This window comes from Lepidochelys olivacea (genome assembly GCF_965140295.1).
Source record: "Lepidochelys olivacea isolate rLepOli2 genome assembly, chromosome: 4".
In the NCBI taxonomy this organism is placed as follows: domain Eukaryota; kingdom Metazoa; phylum Chordata; order Testudines; family Cheloniidae; genus Lepidochelys; species Lepidochelys olivacea.
Window position 1 is genome coordinate 57,488,395 of NC_140414.1, and position 19,126 is coordinate 57,507,520.

Below are 19,126 nucleotides of genomic sequence, written 5' to 3' on the forward strand. Positions count from 1 at the left end.
TGGGGTTTGCTGCATGGTTGAATGGCGGGGGCTGTGTACAAATGCTGGCCAGGTCTGGTTTTCTTGGTGTATTCTACCTGAGTCTAGTGTAAGCCCCACCAACAACCCCACAGTAGGGATGGCTTTTTGGACAGCACATTAGTCAGTGAACCCTCTCTGCTTGAGTAATGCTTCATATATGCACGACAGGAATTATTCTGAAATGTATAAGTACGGCTGGATGGGAAATAGCTTTCCCATCCTGCAAAACTTCAAGATTTCAGAATGTTTTCTGTTGGGACCAAACAAGGCATTTTGAAATCTCTTGCAAAAACCAAGTGGGGTGCAGAGAGAGAGAGACACCAACCCCAAAATAGCTAATAGTCCAGTGGTTAAAGCACTTGTGGGAGACTCAGTTTCACTGTCCTAATTTAGTCTTAATTAATTTGTGAGATAGTGATTTATTGTTAATTCCTATTTTGCCAGTGGGGACATCGAAGTATAGAAAGGCTAAATTATTTTCGCAGGTTCACTCAGCAAGGGTTTCTCAGGTCCAGGATGGAATTTCTGGTCAAGGAGAGAGACCCAACCTACTCATTGCTCTCCTTGCTTATGAAGCTGTCCATTGGCCATCTTGACAGCACTAAGGAACAATTCAACTACCAGCTCAGCAAGTGCAGAATGACAGTTGAATGTGCTTTTCGTCAATTGAAAGGACAGTGGCATTGTTTACTCACAAGATTGAATCTTGGTGAGAAAAATATGCCAATGCTTATAGCTGCCTGCTGTGTTTCGGCATAATATAGGTTAAGCAAAGTGGGAAACCTTTCTGCTGGGGTGCAGGGTGGAGGTGGAGTGGTTGTCTGCTGCGTTTGAATATAGATATAAGGTCTAGTAGAAGATTTCAACTTGGAGCTAGATGTCTCAGGCAGACTTTAAAAGATCATTTTAACAGTGAGCCACAGTAACGCATTTTGTTGTACTGTGTTCTAACTGGCCCTGCTCTTTTGTGGCCTGTTAGGAATTGTATGATGATTATTGAGCAAATAGGAATATAACATTGTCAATACATCTATTAATTTTGTTTGTGGCTTACCCTATGAGTTGTGTCACACTGTCAGTAACAAGTAATTGGTTGTTTTCAGACCTGCTAAGCACACAGTAGCAGATGTTGCAAACTAATAAAGATGAGTTAATATAATAGACAGGTTTTTTGCAACAGAATTCAGTGCAGAAAAAAAGAAACCATGACATTTTAAAACAAATATATTTAAAACTTAATAAATCAAGAGAACAGACTGTATGAAGAGGAAAGAACGTTCACGTCCATTTCAGCTACATCTTCACCGACGATGGCTTTCACAAATCAGTGTATGTGAAGCTGTGATTGTCTTTACTGTCCCACGAAGTGGAGTAGGGGGTAGTGCAGTGGCCCCTGATGCCACTTGGAACATTGGTGGTGGTACAGGGAGGTCCCAAAATTAAGTTTTCAATGGGCTGCAGAGGGAGGCAAGCCCAGTATTGTTGAATTTGCAGTTTCACCAGAATCGGCAGTATCTGTGTTTGCTGCCTGAGAAGCCCCATTATGTCCAGGTGCATCTCCCTCTCCTTTTCCTGCACCTTTCTCCTCTCTACTCTTTCCTTTTCCAGGCTGTCTTCAATGTTCATCCTCCAGGCGCTGTGCTCACAGTCCAATGCAGCACTGGCTCATAGGATCTCACTGGACATGTCATAGATTCATAGATACTAAGGTCAAAAGGGACCATTATGATCATCTAGTCCTACCTCCTGCACAACGCAGGCCACAGAATCTCACCCACCCACTCCTGCGAAAAACCTCTCACCTATGTCTGAGCTACTGAAGTCCTCAAATCGTGGTTTAAAGACTTCAAAGAGCAGAGAATCCTCCAGCAAGTGACCCGTGCCCCATGCTACAGAGGAAGGCGAAAAACCTCCACGACCTCTTCCAATCTGCCCTGGAGGAAAATTCCTTCCCGACCCCAAATATGGCGATCAGCTAAACCCTGAGCATGTGGGCAAGATTCACCAGCCAGATACCCAGGAAAGAATTTTCTGTAGTAACTCAGATCCCACCTCATCTAACATCCCATCACAGGCCATTGGGCCTATTTACCATGAATATTTAAAGATCAATTAATTACCAAAATCATGTTATCCCATCATACCATCTCCTCCATAAACGTATCAAGTTTAATCTTAAAGCCAGATAGGTCTTTTGCCCCCACTGCTTCCCTTGGAAGGCTATTCCAAAACTTCACTCCTCTGATGGTTAGAAACCTTCATCTTCCTGAGTCCTCTTCTTTCTCCGCCTTATCTGGATTGGGCATTCTGCAGGTGCAGACGGGGAGACCCTCAAGGCCACAATGGCTGCAGCTGCAGATAAAACACAGAGGTACCACTGTCAATATATTCAATATGTAAAGCGAAACTTAGAATGCAGAACTCACTCCTGTTGCTCTCCTAGTGTTTTAAGTACTACGTTCTCCTTGTCAATTCTGCTTGGGAACGCTTGTGCACTGGGCAAGTCATGGTGAGTATGGCCCAGCAGGGGTTAGGCAAATAAGAAGGGAATGGCTGGGTTGAATGAAACTAGTAGCACAGGGCAGTGGCACCGAATATTGGCATCATTATCCACAGAGCATGGTGATTTTAGTTGATATCTCACCCCTGAGGGTAACAAAGGCACAGAGAGCACTGCTGCTGCTGGCATCCTGAAGCTGCACAGGCCCGTATGCTGCTAATCTGCGTACTACAATAGTGCCTGCTGAAATTAACGCTGACTGACGTGGGAAAGTGTCCTAGCATGGAGGAAGAAATAAGGCTGCCATCCCCACACACCTTTCATCGCAATCTCTCAGGAGGATTCAAGGGACATCCCTATATACAAACCCAAACTGCTCTGCATGGCCCCTCTGTCTAATTCTAGAGGGGACTGAAAAGCAGATAGCAACTCTACCTCTCTTGGTTGTACCACTATCTCTTACAGTACAAGTAAATTAATTAAAAGTCAAACCCTGTGTCCTGCTGCTTTGGAAGCGGGGCATTCCTCTAAAGGAAAATTTATGTATACACTTACCGGAGGCTTCTTCCCCTAACCCTGTGCTTGACTGACTGGACTGTGTTGGAGTCAAAAACAGTTCCTGGCTTACTGCGCAGCTGGCTCCCTCGGTCACCTTTCCCTGATCCACCTCCTCCTGCACTCTGTTCATGCCGGGGGCCTGTGATTTGGGCTCCTCAGAGGTATCGCTTGTGGTATGTGGGGTTGTAGTGAGGTCTCCACCAAATATGGCATGCAGCTCATTGTAAAAGCAGCAGCTCTGTGGCTCAGCACCAGATTGATTGTTGGCCTCTCTGGCCTTAGGGTATGCTTACCACAGCTCCTTGGCTTTCACATGGCACTGTTGCAGGTCCCAGTTGTAACTCTTCTCCTGCATCCTCCTTGCAATCTGCTTGTAGTTGTTGACATTTGTACAGTGGGTTCAGAGCTGTGCCTCCACAGCCTCTTCTCCCCACAGACCCAGGGGATCCAATATCTCTTGTCTATTCCAAGCCAGAGTGCATTTGGAGCATGCAGCTGGCATGGTTAGCCAGGCAGTTGCACTAAACAATGGAGAACTGCTATGTGTGGTCACCAAACTGGGAAATCAGGAAAAGGAATTTCAAAAATGTGTAGGGCTTTAAAGGGGAGAGTGACCTTCTGGTCTACATGACCCTGGGACAGTGTGTCGGGATATATAGATATATATATATACATTGTGATTCACATATCCATGCAATATGTTATAGGTCACTGAGGCCTGGTATGAATGAAGCATGCTTGACATGAATACATGCATTGCAAGTTGGCAACCAAAGTAAGAACTTAAGGTCAAGAACTTTTAGAACTATCTGTGCAAAAACAATCTTGTTATGTTTCGAGAAAAATACAGAGAATCAGCAGAAAAGGAAACAACACCAGCTGGATTGATATAAAATTGTATAAGAATTGGAAGAAATGGCACGACTTGGATCATGGCAGCCTGCCCAGGATTGTCTCTATGGAATTGTGTGGGTAGAAGGCCTAGTAAACAAAGGCAAAGAACAGATGACGTGATGGAATGGACTATAAAATATTGCCAATGACTTCCGCAAATAAGAGTAGTTTATCCCGTGTGGATATAGATGTGGTTTTTGCCAGCTCCTGGCATTTTATGATCCTATGGATGGAAGGAATCTCAACTGGCCATCGGGACCATTCTGACCTTTGGACTCTGGTATAGTATGTTTGGTGTATGAATGTGGAGTGAATAAGGTTTGTTTTGTAATCAATAAAGAGCATTTAGCGTATTACATACCAACACTCTGTCCGGTATCTGCCTGCTCCCCATCCCATAGGGAGACCTCTATTGCGGGTCTAACAAGTGAAGTTCACAATGGTGACCAGAGTGGTCAGTGTAAGGCATTGTGGGAGAGTTGCTGGAGGACTGCTAGGCTCCATAGGTAACACAGTCTCTACAAGCAAGATGTGTCGACCTCATAAACTTTGGTTCCCCACTGCTTGGAGAGGTGGTGTAGTATGTTGGCGTAACGGGGCACTTACACTGGTGGGAGACAAATTTAAGTGCACAACTAGGTTGACGCAAGGCAGCTTGTGTTGGCCTAACGTTGTAGTGTAGATCAGGCCTTAGAGCAAACTCTTAAAGGCTGGACTAAAAAGGGGCAGAGATTATTTCAAAGTGACTGTGAATATGTATAATTTCTGAGTATGTTATCTTTTACAAAAGCTATCATTTCAGCTATAAAAAAAAAACTGTGGGCAGATTACAGATGAAAAGTAGTCAAAGGCAGGGGGAAATGTTTCAAAGTTACCTTGCCATTATCAGTGACATGTAATATTAAAAAAATACTGTCATTTTTAAGGGGGGAAGGTAACTTTCACAACCTCATGCTCTACCCACCTCCTCGGCCCCGCTTTGCATGGGAGCCCCGATGTGGCACATGGGGGGAGGGGGAGGCTGCGGTTGCCAACTTCGGTTGGCTGTATTCCTGGAGGTTTCAACATATAATTCCTGGAGATGCCAGGGCAATCCTGGGGGGCTGGCAACCCAACGGCCCTGGCGGTTTTCCGTTCGTGATTTAGTAACCGTCAGGATCAGCCGCAGCTGGCGACTCGGGGCATTATTCCAGGGGGCAGAGCGCGCGGCCTGGCTCGCGCTGGCCCGAGGCGACCCAAGCCACGCGACCGCCCAGCAGGCGAGGGCAAGGGGAGGGGCGAGAGGAGGTGCAACCGGGCGACGGGCGGCGCCGGCGGGGGGGACGGGGAGGACGCGGCCTGCGTGGGCCTCGTCTGCCCCGTTACATTCAAGCTCCCAACGCCGCCCTACCCTGCCCACTCTTGAAGAAGGGGCCGGCAGCGCCCCGCTCTTAATCCCACTTCTCGCGATATTTCTAATACAACGGTGCTGCGGCCACCGAGGGAGGTTCTCGCGGGAAGTCTCCTAGTGCCCGCCACTCAGAGGCTTGACCTGCCCTCGGAGGGAGTGGCACAAATTACCGTACGTGGCGGGCGCGGGCGTTGTTACTCCGATCCTTGGCCTGCCGCGGCAGCGAGGTGCGGACAGTTGAGCGGCTGCTGCTGCTGCAATGAGCGCGCGCCAGTGAGGAGCCGCGCGCCAGTGAGGAGCCGCGCTGAGGCTAACGGGTGGGCGCGCGCGCGCCAGCCAGCGAGGTGGCTCCGTCCCCAACCGTTCCGTCCGGGAGGAGGATGGAGGCGGCGGCCGATCTGGAGTCCTCGCTGGAGCTGAGCTACTCCGGCGCGGGCCCTGGGGGGCTGCCCCCTGCGCGCTCCCGCATCTTCAAGATCATTGTGATCGGGGACTCGAACGTGGGCAAAACGTGCCTGACCTACCGCTTCTGCGCGGGCCGCTTCCCGGGGCGCACGGAGGCCACCATCGGCGTGGACTTCCGCGAGCGCGCCGTCACCATCGACGGGGAGCGCATCAAGGTACCGCCGGGCCCCGGCCCTGCGCTCCCGGACGCCGCGGGGGGAGCGGCCCTGCTGTGCTCGGCGCTGCACGAACACCCGGGACCTCCCCGCCCGCTCCCCCTCCGGCCCTGACATCCCGGCGGCAGCGGCTCCCTTCTGGCGTGGGGGCTTCAGGGCCGGCCGGCCCCCCGTGCGGCCCGCGGGGATGTCGGCGCCGGCGGGTGAGAATGCGGCTGCCCTGGGGCTCCTATTGCCGTCGGGCTGATTGCCTGATAGGGTAAATAGGAGCTGCCACCCCTCGGTGCAAAGAGGCAGGCTGAGCAGGTTAGGGAGCCCATCATACGGGGCTGTCGTGCCGCCTAGTTAAAGCTCGACTCTTGCATGCTGGGATCTGTAGTCCCTTCAGGTTACATTTCCATAGCAGGTTTCAGAGTAACAGCCATGTCAGTCTGTATTTGCAAAAAGAAAAGGAGTACTTGATGCATCCGTTGAAGTGAGCTGTAGCTCACGAAAACTTATGCTCAAATAAATTGGTTAGTCTCTAAGATGCCACAAGTACTCCTTTTTTGTTTCCATAGCAAAGCATCAGGGGACCATATTCTAGAAGTCCAACCATTGTGGTATAGCCACACCTGCTTCACAGCTTTGTGCACAATTCCTTGTGAGAAACGTGCATTGGTGTAACTAAACTGATAACCCCTTAGCTTGGCCTCTGACTGGTGTTAAAAAGGACAAGACTAGCCCTTTAAAAAGTGTCTTGATTTCCAAACTCATCTACTGAGAGATGTCAGTGTTTACTGTGACTTTGCTTTAGATGCATATTAACAGTGAAGCCATGTTTCAGTGTAGCACCACCAATCTTCCTTGTAAAGTGCAAACATTCACGCCATATGGGTGCGTGCCACTGTTCTGGAATGTGCATTTGGGCCTTTGGCTGTCAAGTTATTCTGGCAGTGGTCTGAAATGTTTCCCAAATTAAGCTTTTTTTGTAATGCAAACATAAATCCCAAAGGTGATGTGCAGGAGGGAGAGGGAGAAAGCAAGATTCTGTTTACTGGGACACTTTATCTCTAGTGTCAGTTTCAAGATTTATCATTTCTGATACAAACAACTTAACAGAAGTGAGAACTCTACAAATATTCTATATCAAAATAAGAGATGTATCTAATAACAAGACAGTGGAGAGGTGTGAGCTAATGTGGATATTTTACATGTTAGCTCAAGGTGTTCAGTGTCAGTTTTTAACAATCAAAGAATGTAATGTTCTTCAATGACAGATGTACTTCATTCAGATTGTCACACTGCTAGGGGCAGGAAGGAGGGAAATTGAGCTTTGGAATGTGGCAGGTTGGATAGCTAGATCACATCTCTCTCACTTCTGAATCTTAAATTTTGTTTAAAGATTATTCTTACAAACCTAAATTTAGGGTGAAATTTGACTCAAGGGTGAACCTAGGCCCTCAAATTCCTAAAAGCAAAGGAACTGAAATATACTAAATTTATCTAATAGGTAGGCACAATGAGGCACTGAAAGGCGAGAGTTAATTTCAAGCTCTGATGATAAGTTTGTGTTAAAAACAAACAAACAAACATATTGTTGTTTGGATATAGGAGTTGATCTTAATGTTTTGTGGAGGGAAAAAAAACATACCCTTGGGATTGCTCCATTGAATTAAAGGACAGTAAACCCTTTATCCGTTAATATGTAGCTGATGTTTATGCTCTGTACTTACGTGCATTTGTTTACATGGCTTCTGATTTAAAAAAACACCTGGGAAGTCTCCAAGTCTTTCTGTTCTCTCTGGTTGTGTGTGTCTTTTCCCTTCTGAGGATTTTCTCTTCACTTCATGTTCTATTTTTTATTTTCCTACCATTTTCTCTTCTGTAGTCACACATCCTTCTGTTTACCAACACCAGGGGTCTGCAACCTAAGGCACACGAGCCCCCAGCAAACAGCAGCATGCCATTAAAAATCTGGCTTGGCCCGGTCTTCTCCCCCTTCCCCTGCCTCTTCTCCCAGCTTGCTGGGTTCCTGCCCCTCCTCCTCTCCCTCCCTGCGGCCAATCGGCTGACGGAGGTGGAGAGGGAGGTGCAGCATGCTCTCTGCTCCGGGACCTTCGGCAAGGGAGTGGAATTGGCATATCCCCTCCAGCACCCCCACGACCCCAGCCCACACCTCCAGCCCTCTGCCCTGAACCCTCCTCACAGAGCCCCAGCCCCGTGCCCAACCCTGAACCCCCCACACCTCCCAGCCCTCTGCCCTGACCCCTGCACCCCCCCACAATCCCAGCCCTGACTCCAGCACCCACCACACATACCCAGCCCCCCTGCCCTGACTCCTGCACCCCCACACCCCATGCCTTGACTCTTGCACTCCCCACATCCCCACCCCCAACCTGAGCACCAAACAGGAGCTCCTGCACCCCCACCTGCCACACACACACATTCCCACCTGTACCTCTTCCACCAAATGGGAGCTACCCAGGTAAGCACTCCACACCTAAACCTCCTGCCCCAACCCTGAGCCCCCTCCCTCATTCTAGCTCCTGGCCAGACCCTGCACCCCAACCTCCAGCCTGCTCCTTCATCCTCAGCCCTGTTCTCAGCGCACTCCCACTCTCATCTCAGTGCAGAGAGAGGAAGAGAATGGCTAGAACCAGGGAGAAGGTAGGTACTTACTCTGTGTGGGCAGGTCCGGGACCCCAAGCCAGCAGCCGGGACCCTGGCTGGTGGGAGTCGGCGGACGGAACCCCAGACTGGCAGCGGGCTGAGACGCTCAGCCCACTACCAGTGTAGGGTCTTGGCCGCTGGCCCCACTGAGCCCGCTGCCGGTCTGGGATTCTGGCTGCCGGCCCTTTGCCTGCCAGGGTCCCGGCCGCAGGCCCTGCTCAGCCTGTTGCCAGCCTAGGTGAACAGAACCCCATGCTGGCAGCGGGCTGAGCAGGCCGGCAGCGTAAAATCAGCATTTTAATTTAACTTTAAGCTTCTTAAACATTTTGAAAACCTTGTTTACCTATGACAATAGTTTAGTTATATAATATATAGACTTATAGAGAGAGAGCTTCTAAAAAACGTTAAAATGTATTATTGGCATGCGAAACCTTATTCACTTTAATTTAAATGAAGACTCGGCACACCACTTCTAAAAGGTTGCCGACCCCTGACCTGCACTATTCTGCTTTGGTCCCTTCCTTTTTTATGGGAACTGCTGAATTCTTTCCTTTAGCTCTTCTTTATTCTGAGACTGTACATTTTTCTTCCCTAAGCTGAGAAACTGGATACAGTGTTCTCTGGCCTCTTGATATCCATCTCTTGTCATGAGGTGGCCTCTAAAGGGTTATCTACCTCCCCCCCCCCAGCACCATGTAAGTTGTGGATGTGTTTACTGTTGATAAGGTATTTGTAGGTGCTGAGGAAATGTGGGGGATCCAGCCTGGTCCTCAATTCTGAGATACTTCTAGTAGGTCATAGGGCCATAATATTATCGTATATATATTTTAGAGGAGGCTACCTACAGGGGACACCAGTTCCTTCAGTCCTCCACCTTCTTCATCAGGAGACTCCTTCCGTTCATTCCATTCCCATAAAGCTATTTGATGATCTGCTCTAATTAAGTCTTTTCCACTTGTCATGAGTCCCAGTGTTCTGGCTGATAAGGGATTGCCACATGCAGGAAGGGTGCCATGTGCAATCATACTGTGCACATCCATAGGACCCCAACTTCTTATATTTCTTTCCTCTTTTTTCTTTCTTTCTTTCTTTTTTTTTTTAATTACCTAACCTCAACCCGTTTCTCTGTTTTCTGGCTCCTGCCCACTTATTTTCTTGTATATGGTGGTAACACCTCTCAAGCAATGCCTGCTGGAGGATCAGAGAGGGAAACTGGTGAGCCTAATCGCTCTTGGGCCATGTCTACACTACAGATTTAAAGTCATGCCAGCAGGTTGGTCCCTGGTGTGAAAAGGTGAGATCTGACTGACAGTAGCTGTGCTAACAAAAGCATCTAGTGCAGACACAGTTGTACCAGCAAAACTGTGCTTTTACCATTCTAGCTTGTTTCACTGGGGGAAGTAGGCTATGCTGGTAACAGGACAGCTTTACTGGTATAAGCTGTGTCCGCAGCAGGAGTGCTTTGCAGCGCTCTCCTAGACTAGGCATGGCTGCTGTTCTTGCTGGGCCCTGGAGGAGCTGCTAAGAATAGAATTCTTACCTTGTTACTCTGGAAGGGTTTATTACATATTAGTCTCCCCTTCTTCTCTGCTGCTGTTCTCCGCTCCTCCAGGTAGCTGGATGGTTGGTCTTTTGCTGGCTACTCATGCACAGAGCACTTCCCTTGCAGCTGTGGAAATGCTGTGTCATTGGTAGTAAGTAACACAGGCACAATTCTTTTCTGCGGGGTTTTGTTACCTGGGAATTTAAAAAAAATACAGGGGCAGCCAGTGTTCATGTTACATTTGTATTGTAGACTAATGACTTTTAGATCTTTTTGAAGCAGCAGTGCTTAGATGTGATATACGCACTAAAGCTATCTCAGAAAATGAGGATCTTCTCAATTTTAACTTCTTATCTGTTTGATTTGAGCTCTAGAAACCCATTGTCTTAACTCTTTTTATTTAATTGAGGTAAATAATGACACAAATAAAATAAAAAGGAGGAAATCCCATAAAGCATATCCCATGCCTTAGAGCGCCTCACTGATTTGCAAAGCAAAATGAGGTGCAGAGAAATATATGAATTATCTTAATCAAAAGGCCATTTATATTTTTAAATTGGCGTAAACGGTGCATACAGATTGTTCATGGTGAAGAAGCCTTTTTTAAGAATGCTCATCCCATCTAATTCAACCCCAAGTCTCTTTAGTTTAGCTTGAGGGGAAGGTGTTAAGTCAACATATTGTTTAAATACCTATCCCTCAGCTTCAGTAGTTGAATCATGTTGTTGTTTTTGCCTCAAATCTAATGTCCCAACGGGGTCTTGGCTGCATTATACTTTAAACAAAAATGCAACCCCTTGATGGACGGTTTATTTAAATAATGATTGAATCATAGTCTCAATGTCAGTCTATCAATATGCATTTTTCAAAGTGTGTTTAATCATCTGTGTTGTGTTTGTGAGGAGCCAGGGAGGGGGAAAGTACAAAAAGCACTTTGAGTATAGTCTGCAGAATCTCAGATAAATACTGGGGTGTCCGTAAGAGTTGGCTGGCTAACAGAAGAAATGCATATATAAAAAGTGAAAAACTTTGTGCAGCACTAGAGAGCGACAGAAAGCCACTTATCGGCTTCATGAGCTAACATATCAAGAATATATATTTAAAAATAATGGTAAAATCATAGATTTCAGGTCCACAGTCTGAATAGCTGCAAGTAAACAAACTGTTCTTAAATTGCAGCTTCTCATAAAACTTTTTTTCCCCTCTTCTAATGCATCAGCAAATAGTAGTAATGCTCTGGGTCTCATCTTTGCTGCAAATCTTCACTGTCACTTTATTATCACTTAGTGTAGTTTTTATAATCTCCACTTTTTGGGGCAGAGTTTCTCTAAGTTCTGCAGCTGCCCAAGTAAATAAGTCAATTTTAAAATCTAGTATTCAGATCGTGTATCATAAGGTTGTTCTGTAACTCCTCAGCCGCACACTGTCCCTGCATAGGAGCTACCTATTTTATCTGCCCTTATTCTGAGTTGAAGAAAACCCTCCCTAAATCTCTTGGCTTTTCAGGCTTTCTTTCCAAATCTCTAGAATCAGATCCCAGGAAAGATGAGAAATATCGAGTAAAAATAGCTTCCTTTGAGCCAGCCTCTGGGAAAAATGAAGGGTAAGAGAGAACAGGGTGGGTCCTCAGCTGGTGTGGATTGTCATAACTCCATTTACTTCAGCTGAAAATCCTCCCCCTGGTCTGTTATTTAGTGAACTTTGTGTTAGAGAAAGATGCCAGCCTGAAGTCCTTTAATTGTGGTGAAAAAAAATTATTTAGGTGCCTCAGTTAGGTATCCAATTTATATTTAGTCACAAAACAGATATAGCTCTGGCAAGAGCAGTGCAGCCTCCTTACCCCTTGATACCAGCTAGAGGAGAATTGACAGCAAGGAGTCTGCTGCTCCTGGTGCCTGCTTACCACAATGGACTCGGAAGTGGGGAGAAGTAGTTGCAGGGGCAGTCCTATTCAGCCCCTGTAGCCCAGGGGAATGTTCTCAGTTGCACTGTGGGCATGGTGCGCAGTCAGTCTGTTCAGCACGTAGAAGCAGGGTGGGGATGGAGCATGCTCAGAGCAGGTAGACTCTTGGAAGAATTGAGCAGCAAAGCTCTTACTAATCTCTGCTGAGCATGTGCTGCTTGGAATTTTTTGGAGGTTTATAACTTGGCCAATTTTGGGTGAATTTCCAGAAATGGCAAAATGCACATCTCTGATGCCAGGGGGAGCCCTTCCCCCACCTTCCTCCAAACTTCAAGTCTCTGTTCCAAAGCATGGAGGTACTAGGGCAGGGGTGGACAAACATTTTGGCCCGAGGGTCACATTGGGGTTCCAAAACTGTATGGAGGGCTGGGTAGGGAAGGCTGTGCCTCCCCAAACAGCCTGGCCCCTGCCCCCTGGCTGCCCCCCTCAGAACCCATGACCCATCCAACCCCTCTTTCCCCTCCTCCCCCCCCGCTCCTTGTCCCCTGACCGCTCCCTCCCGGGACCCCCTGCCCCCCCCCGGGACCCCCTCCCATCCAATGCCCGCTGTCCCCTGATTTCCCCGACCCCTAGCCACACCCCACCCCCAGATAGGCCCCCTGGGACTCCCAAGCCTAGCCAACCGCCCCCTGGGACTCCCTGCCCCTTATCCACCCCACCCCCTTACCATGCCGCTCAGAGCACCAGAACTGGCAGCCGCTTCGGCATGGCTGGAGCCAGCCATGCCAACGCACAGTCTAGATCACCGGGGCAGGCCAGCAGCTCTCACAGCTGCGCTGCCTGGCAGGAGCTTGCAGCCCTGCCACCCAGAGTGCTGACCGCACAGCGAGCTGAGCTGAGGCTGCAGGGTAGAGAGGACAGCAGGGGAGGGGCCAGGGTCAAGCCTCCCTGGCCAAGAGCTCAAGGGCCAGGCCGGATGGTCCCGCGGGCCATAGTTTGCCCACCTCTGTACTAGAGCTTCTCAATGGAACAGTTGTAAGATTTTTATTTTGTAACATGGACAAAATATTTTTCAGTAATCTTTCTCAGAAACAGCTTGAACAGTTTAAGTTGAAACTTTTCAAAAAGTTCAGCCTGAGCAACTTGGCATGGAAAATTTCAGCCCTATTAGCTAAAATTTGGCTAAGTTATAAGTAGCTATAAACAGGGTCTCTTAATGGAAAGTGTTGGGCAACCTTATCTGCCTATAATGGTGCTGGTATTTTTTCTTTAGGAAATGGACTTAACATGCCAACTTGTGGCCCTCTGAATAGACCTCCCACACAACTTCTTGGTCACCACTTGGTCACACTGGTTTAGTTTTAAACTAGTATATTAGAGGTGTAAAGCTGATAGCCTAATCTCATGATTCATCCAGTTCCTTTCAGAAGAGGATTCTTGAATCTGCAGGGCCCCATGTTCTTTTCTCTGACTCTTAATTGCAAATCATTATCATAGTTGGAGCGAGAAGGAAAGTGAAATAATTTTAAAAATAGCTTTCTTGCGTTTAATTCAGGTGCTAATTGCAATAATAGGCTCCTTTCCAAGAATACTGTGCATATATCAGGAAAGCAGTTAAGAGAAACACTGAAGTAACATCATAAAATGTGACAGATATCAAGTGATCTCTCATTATGCTCAGTCCAGTCGCCCAAAGCTGTATGTTCCCATAGCTAAAGCAAAGTTTTATTTATAAGTAACATTAAATAGTAAATTTAAACTGGACATCTTTTATTAGCAACAGCATAAGATATTATTATTCCACATAGTGCACCTCATAGCTTTGTAGAGAGTCTGAAAGTCAAGTGCCATTGACCTCTTAAGTGTCCTACTTCCTGCACAACCAAACTCTTGGTTGTAAAAGGCATTTTATAGGTGTTTTTATAAAGAAATGCTGTGTAAACTAAAGACACTTTAAGGGATGCACGTATAAAACCTAGTCAATTTAAAAAAAAAATTAGTTTCCAGTACTACAGCTGCACCTTAATCACCCTGCCAAATCTTAGGGTTTCCGATTACATCTCCCTATTTTGAAATTGTTACTTTCCCTTATTGCTGTGTGAAAAACGTCTGCAAACAAACACAGCTTACAAAAGTATTGTCAAGTGGACAAAGTAAACAAACAAGGTTAAAAATAGAAAATCTGTTTTTCTGCTGGAAGAAGTAGTTTTTCCAGAGGAATTTCTGAGAAGTTAAAGGAAGAAAAAATATTAGTCCAATTTGATCTCCTGATGTTGACCAAAATTTAATTATAGAGCACAGAGGAAGTCCACTTTCAGTGTAGATAGACATGGTGGGAATTTGTTCCAGAGTTCTGTTTCTCTGCTTTCTTTTGTTTATGTACACTACTGACAAATGTATTTAAAAAAAAAAAGGGGGGGGGAGTGACACATTTACAGTTAACTCGTCAAGCTATACAATTATCTGCCATTGTGAATAACTTGGCCTTGTGTGCCGAACTTTGAAACCCCCAAATCTCCTGAAGTCTATACCTTGAAAATGTTTCCTTATTCAATTACTGAAAAGGTTGTAGGTGTGGAAGCATGTCTGGTGCAGAGCTCTATCCTCTGACCAGCTCAGTACTATCAGTGCTGAAGAAACCCTCTTCAGCAAAATGAGTGTGCTAAGAGATGTCTATTTGTTGCTACTTCAAAAAAAAGTCTTTTATTACTGCAGATTTCAATATCCTTTGGTGTAAGATTTTACAAAATATCAGTGTCCGTAAACTCTTACAGAAATCTGTAGTGGTGATCAAGCAAAACACAACACTAATTTTTTCATATCTTTGATTATGAATAGGTGGCTCTGAAAACAGTATTTATATAATATTTTGGAACCTTCAAAAACTATGGTGAATAGCCATAGAATTTTCTTCAAGAACTAAACTTCCCAATATGACTAATACAGAGATGATCTATGTGGTTTTCATAGTTCAGAATGATTTATGTTGTTGTCTAGCATGAATTGAAATCAGTTCTGCTTTTGTTTTCTCTGTTCCTTTTTGCCCTTTTAGATCCAGCTGTGGGATACAGCAGGACAGGAACGCTTCAGAAAGAGCATGGTGCAGCATTATTATAGGAATGTACACGCTGTTGTGTTTGTGTATGACATGACCAACATTGCCAGTTTTCATAGTCTGCCATCATGGATAGAAGAATGCAAACAGCACTTGCTTGCCGGTGATATACCACGGATTCTTGTTGGAAATAAATGTGACCTAAGAAGTGCTATTCAGGTGCCTACGGACTTGGCCCAGAAGTTTGCCGATACTTACAGTATTCCACTGTTTGAAACCTCTGCTAAAAACCCCAATGACAATGACCATGTGGAAGCCATATTTATGACACTGGCTCATAAGTTGAAGAGCCACAAGCCATTAATGCTTAGTCAACCCCCAGATAACGATAAGATACATTTAAAGCCTGAGCCAAAACCTGCCACGACCTGCTGGTGTTAGATCACAGTATTCATGCAGTTATCACCTCGTCTTGTTTGCAAATACTCTAAAAATATGATCTTGGCAGGTTTTAGTATCAATTATGTATGATCCCTTTGGCACTTTAATGTGTGTTTTTTCTTGTGTAGATGTGCCCCACTCATATCTCTGCACTTTGTGCTATCTCAATTACTGAAGCTTCACTGTACATATACAGAAAAATAGACTTTCTAATGAAGTTTTGATGCAGCAAGTTCACTTAAGTTACTTGCTGCTTGAGAGCATTTCCATCACTGATGGTATGGTTAATAATCCAATTTATTTATTTTTGTTTGTTTTTTTGGTTAGCATTTCGTTGGTCCTCCTGCATTATACCAGAGTTTTGGAGTAGCCAAAGGACTCACATCTTTGGCTAGCAGCGGATGAGTGTTGTGAATTGTTGGTTTTGTGGGTGTCTGGGATAATGACACAGAAGACTTAGACGTTTCCACTGCATCTCAAAGTAGCTATAGCTGTAGATGTGTGCTATGAAAGGAAGGCCATCAATAAAGATCAACCTAGAATGTGAATGTAGGGGAACACCATTGGTCTCAGTAGTTTGTCATTCCACCTCAAATCCTGGCTATTCATACATGGCAAAGGTGGGAGAATCCACAGATTGTCCTTGCCCTCAGATACTTATTTAAACCCTAAAACTTGATAAATTCTTTGTAGTTCACACATTTTTATCCCACAGGCATCCTTCTTATGAAAGATAGTTTGGTTAAAGCACAGGGATGGGATTTGAGGGAGGATCCAAGTTTCTAATCTCGAGTCAGGACTCATATGCTGCAGAACAGGGAGGAGAGCTCAATCAAACTGCTCTCATAGAAAGTGAATTGGGTTTGGAGAATGTTGTTATGCAGTAACATCACATGAGCTCATGTTGCTTCTGTGATTTCAGTGAAAAAGTTCAGCTCCACACAGCACTTGAATAGTTGTAGAGTTAGAGGCATCATTGAAGCATGTTCCCCTCTCAACATAGCATAATGTTATGGTGTATTGTACGTCTGGTGGCAAGCTAATATCAACAGCCATAACTCTCATGACATCTTCCAACCTAATTCAAATTTCTTCACTTGGATCATTTAAGAACAAATGCTGTCTCTGAATTGTGTATCCCAAGGTAAATAAATGTACTCCAGTAGTCTAAAATTTTAGTAAGGTTGAGAGAAACAAATACTGACTTTTTCAGATTATTTTAAAAACAAAACGCAATTTTGAAGAGGAAACTTATTATGCGTTTTAGGGACTAAAGTATTTTGGAAAAAGTGCTAGTTCCGATGCCCAGTTGCCACATTCAGACCTGTGCCTTAGCTTTTGAAAATGTCAAGGTCACTATGTTTTAATGGTAGTAAACTGGTCTCTGCCAGAAAAATGTGAAGGCAGATGTTCTGGATAATTGAACTTCACGATAAACTTCCAAATAGTGTTCAATTCATTCCCACTTGCCCACTATTATAGTAGAATGATATATTCTCTTTAAAGAACAGAGAAACTGGAAATCCTTGGAAACATACTTAAATACTGAATCATGTAAATTAAGTATGGAGAAGACCTACCATGTCATTTTGTTCATCCCCAAACAGATTTTCCTTAATAGATCTTCAGGTTAAATCCTGCTTGGGTAACCCCTTAGAGTTCTTTTGCAGAAGAAAGGTGAACTGGGTTGGATTTTTAGAATCCTCTGCTTCACTTGGTATTGAGAAAGTATTGCAACCATTTCATTTCAGTTGTTTTTTGTATGCTGGTTTGAAGGTCATGTTTCATATTGGAAAGCATTCTGGATTGCACATAACTGTATGGTTACATCAAAAGGGAATGTAAGCCATAGAACTTAATTCAGCATATAACATTCATATGCAGTGATTCAACAATAGTATGCTTGATTATTATGTGTTCAAAGAAAAGACTTATAAATGAGGAACTCTGCTTACAATATGTGTATTGTAGGATGCTGACTGGAAACTAAACACAAAGGTCATTTTAGAGCTTTGTCAACTATTATCCTGATGGTCATATTATAGTAACTAAATAACTGAAACAAGGTAATTATATTAACCAAACTATGAAAAGTAATAAAGGATGTAATTATTCTATTACACACTGCATTGGTGAAAGAGAAAATCCACTGGCTTTATTCTAGGTTTAGAAAGATCTATTTGGCCTAATCATATTGGAATTAGGATTTTTAGGATTTTTTTCATTTAGAAACTATTTTTGTAATGCCACAGCTGTGACCATTTTATTTATGCAATACTTGAAAAAGGGAACTCTGTTTTATCTGTTTCAAACCCTAAATAGAATTTGATTTACAGTCCTTCTAGAAATAAGAGCTTTTTAACACTAGGGACCTTAATGATTTTTAAGAAGGGATTGATCTTAAATGTATTTTGTAGTACTACAAATAAATATGGTTTACAGTCCTCCTGAAGGATTTATTTTTTCACTCATGTCCTTAATCCTCTTTCAAAGGACCGATCTGAAGTGTTTGTATAGTATTAAAGTATTTCAACAACCTTTCTAATCTTATTTTTTTATTTTTTAATATTCCAAAGTAAGAGAACTGGAGTAAGGTAGTAAATCATGTAGACACAATATAAATGTTCAACTCTCAGTAATAAGCAGCTGGGAATCTAGCATAAGTTTTATTTAAGCAAATTACTTACAATTTGTAAATAAGGGCCCTGAATCGTAACCACATGAAATAATGTTTAGCTATGTAATCTAGTCTTTTCAGTACCAAACATGTTTTGATTTTCCTGCCCTAGAGACAGTGTGGTCTTTAATTCAGGATCCAGTATGCTTCCTGGAGTAATGTTCTACTCACAGAAAGGATGTCAAAGGTACTGAACATTTTGTGTATGTATTTTCATCCTACCAAAATAAAATCATATTTTGTCTGTTTTTATAAACAAACACTGGCACAATCCCAGCAACCTAATAAACTGGCTTTGTCGTAAATAATGTCCTTGGTCTTCATTTGTGTTATATGGGGGACATGAAACTATTTGTTGGTATCAACAATATAACCAGATAAAAAGGAATCCCTAGTCTTCACTGATCTGGACAGCAACCTGGTGAAAGAGACTTTCAGTGCTTGGGCTTCTACTTCCTGCTCCCTTGCAGAGTGACTTTCTCACTACGTGAAATAGACATGTCTGGATTTACCCTAATCTCGGCTAGTGCACTCAGTCTGTTGTTCCCTTAAGTGAATAATATTCTGCTCATTACCTTAAATGGAGTTACCTAGACACTTCAACTTAAACGGGCTGGATCAGATAAAACAAGTTTAACTACAAAGAGAGAGATTTTGAGTACAAGTAATGAGGCATAACAATCAAATGGTTACAAGAAAAAATATAAAATACTTTCTAGTGCCTGCCTTAACAAACAATATTAGATTGAAGCAGTACCACATGCTTCTAGCAAATTTACTGACCAAGCTCTGGGCCAAACCCCTCCATCAGAGTTAAAAGGCTGTTTCTTTTGTCATCCTTCATGCAGAGAAGGTGATAGGTGGGTAGAGAG

General features: G+C 44.4%; 1 protein-coding gene and 1 long non-coding RNA gene across 2 annotated transcripts; one reads left to right on the top strand and one right to left on the bottom strand.

Annotated features, from left to right (window-relative positions):
* Window positions 1-1,227: 1,227 nt before the first annotated feature.
* LOC311519948 lies at window positions 1,228-4,923 on the bottom strand. The gene is made up of 2 exons (XR_014711431.1): window positions 3,373-4,923; window positions 1,228-2,373 (listed from the first exon to the last, which is right to left on the bottom strand). It is a non-coding gene; the product is annotated as an uncharacterized lncRNA (long non-coding RNA).
* Window positions 4,924-5,510: 587 nt separating this feature from the next.
* Window positions 5,511-18,544, top strand: RAB33B (RAB33B, member RAS oncogene family). Its single transcript, XM_084627067.1, has 2 exons — window positions 5,511-5,983; window positions 15,134-18,544. Exons 1-2 carry the CDS (start codon window positions 5,744-5,746, stop codon window positions 15,575-15,577), a joined length of 684 nt encoding a protein of 227 aa, XP_084483193.1. The 5' UTR covers window positions 5,511-5,743; the 3' UTR covers window positions 15,578-18,544.
* The last annotated feature ends 582 nt before the right edge of the window (window positions 18,545-19,126 follow it).

Bases quoted from the DNA above. Each gene is read 5' to 3' on its own strand.
- RAB33B (XM_084627067.1), top strand. From the start codon at position 5,744: ATGGAGGCGGCGGCCGATCTGGAGTCCTCGCTGGAGCTGAGCTACTCC. The intron at 5,984-15,133 runs GTACCGCCGGGC...TTGCCCTTTTAG, and splicing joins TCGACGGGGAGCGCATCAAG to ATCCAGCTGTGGGATACAGC.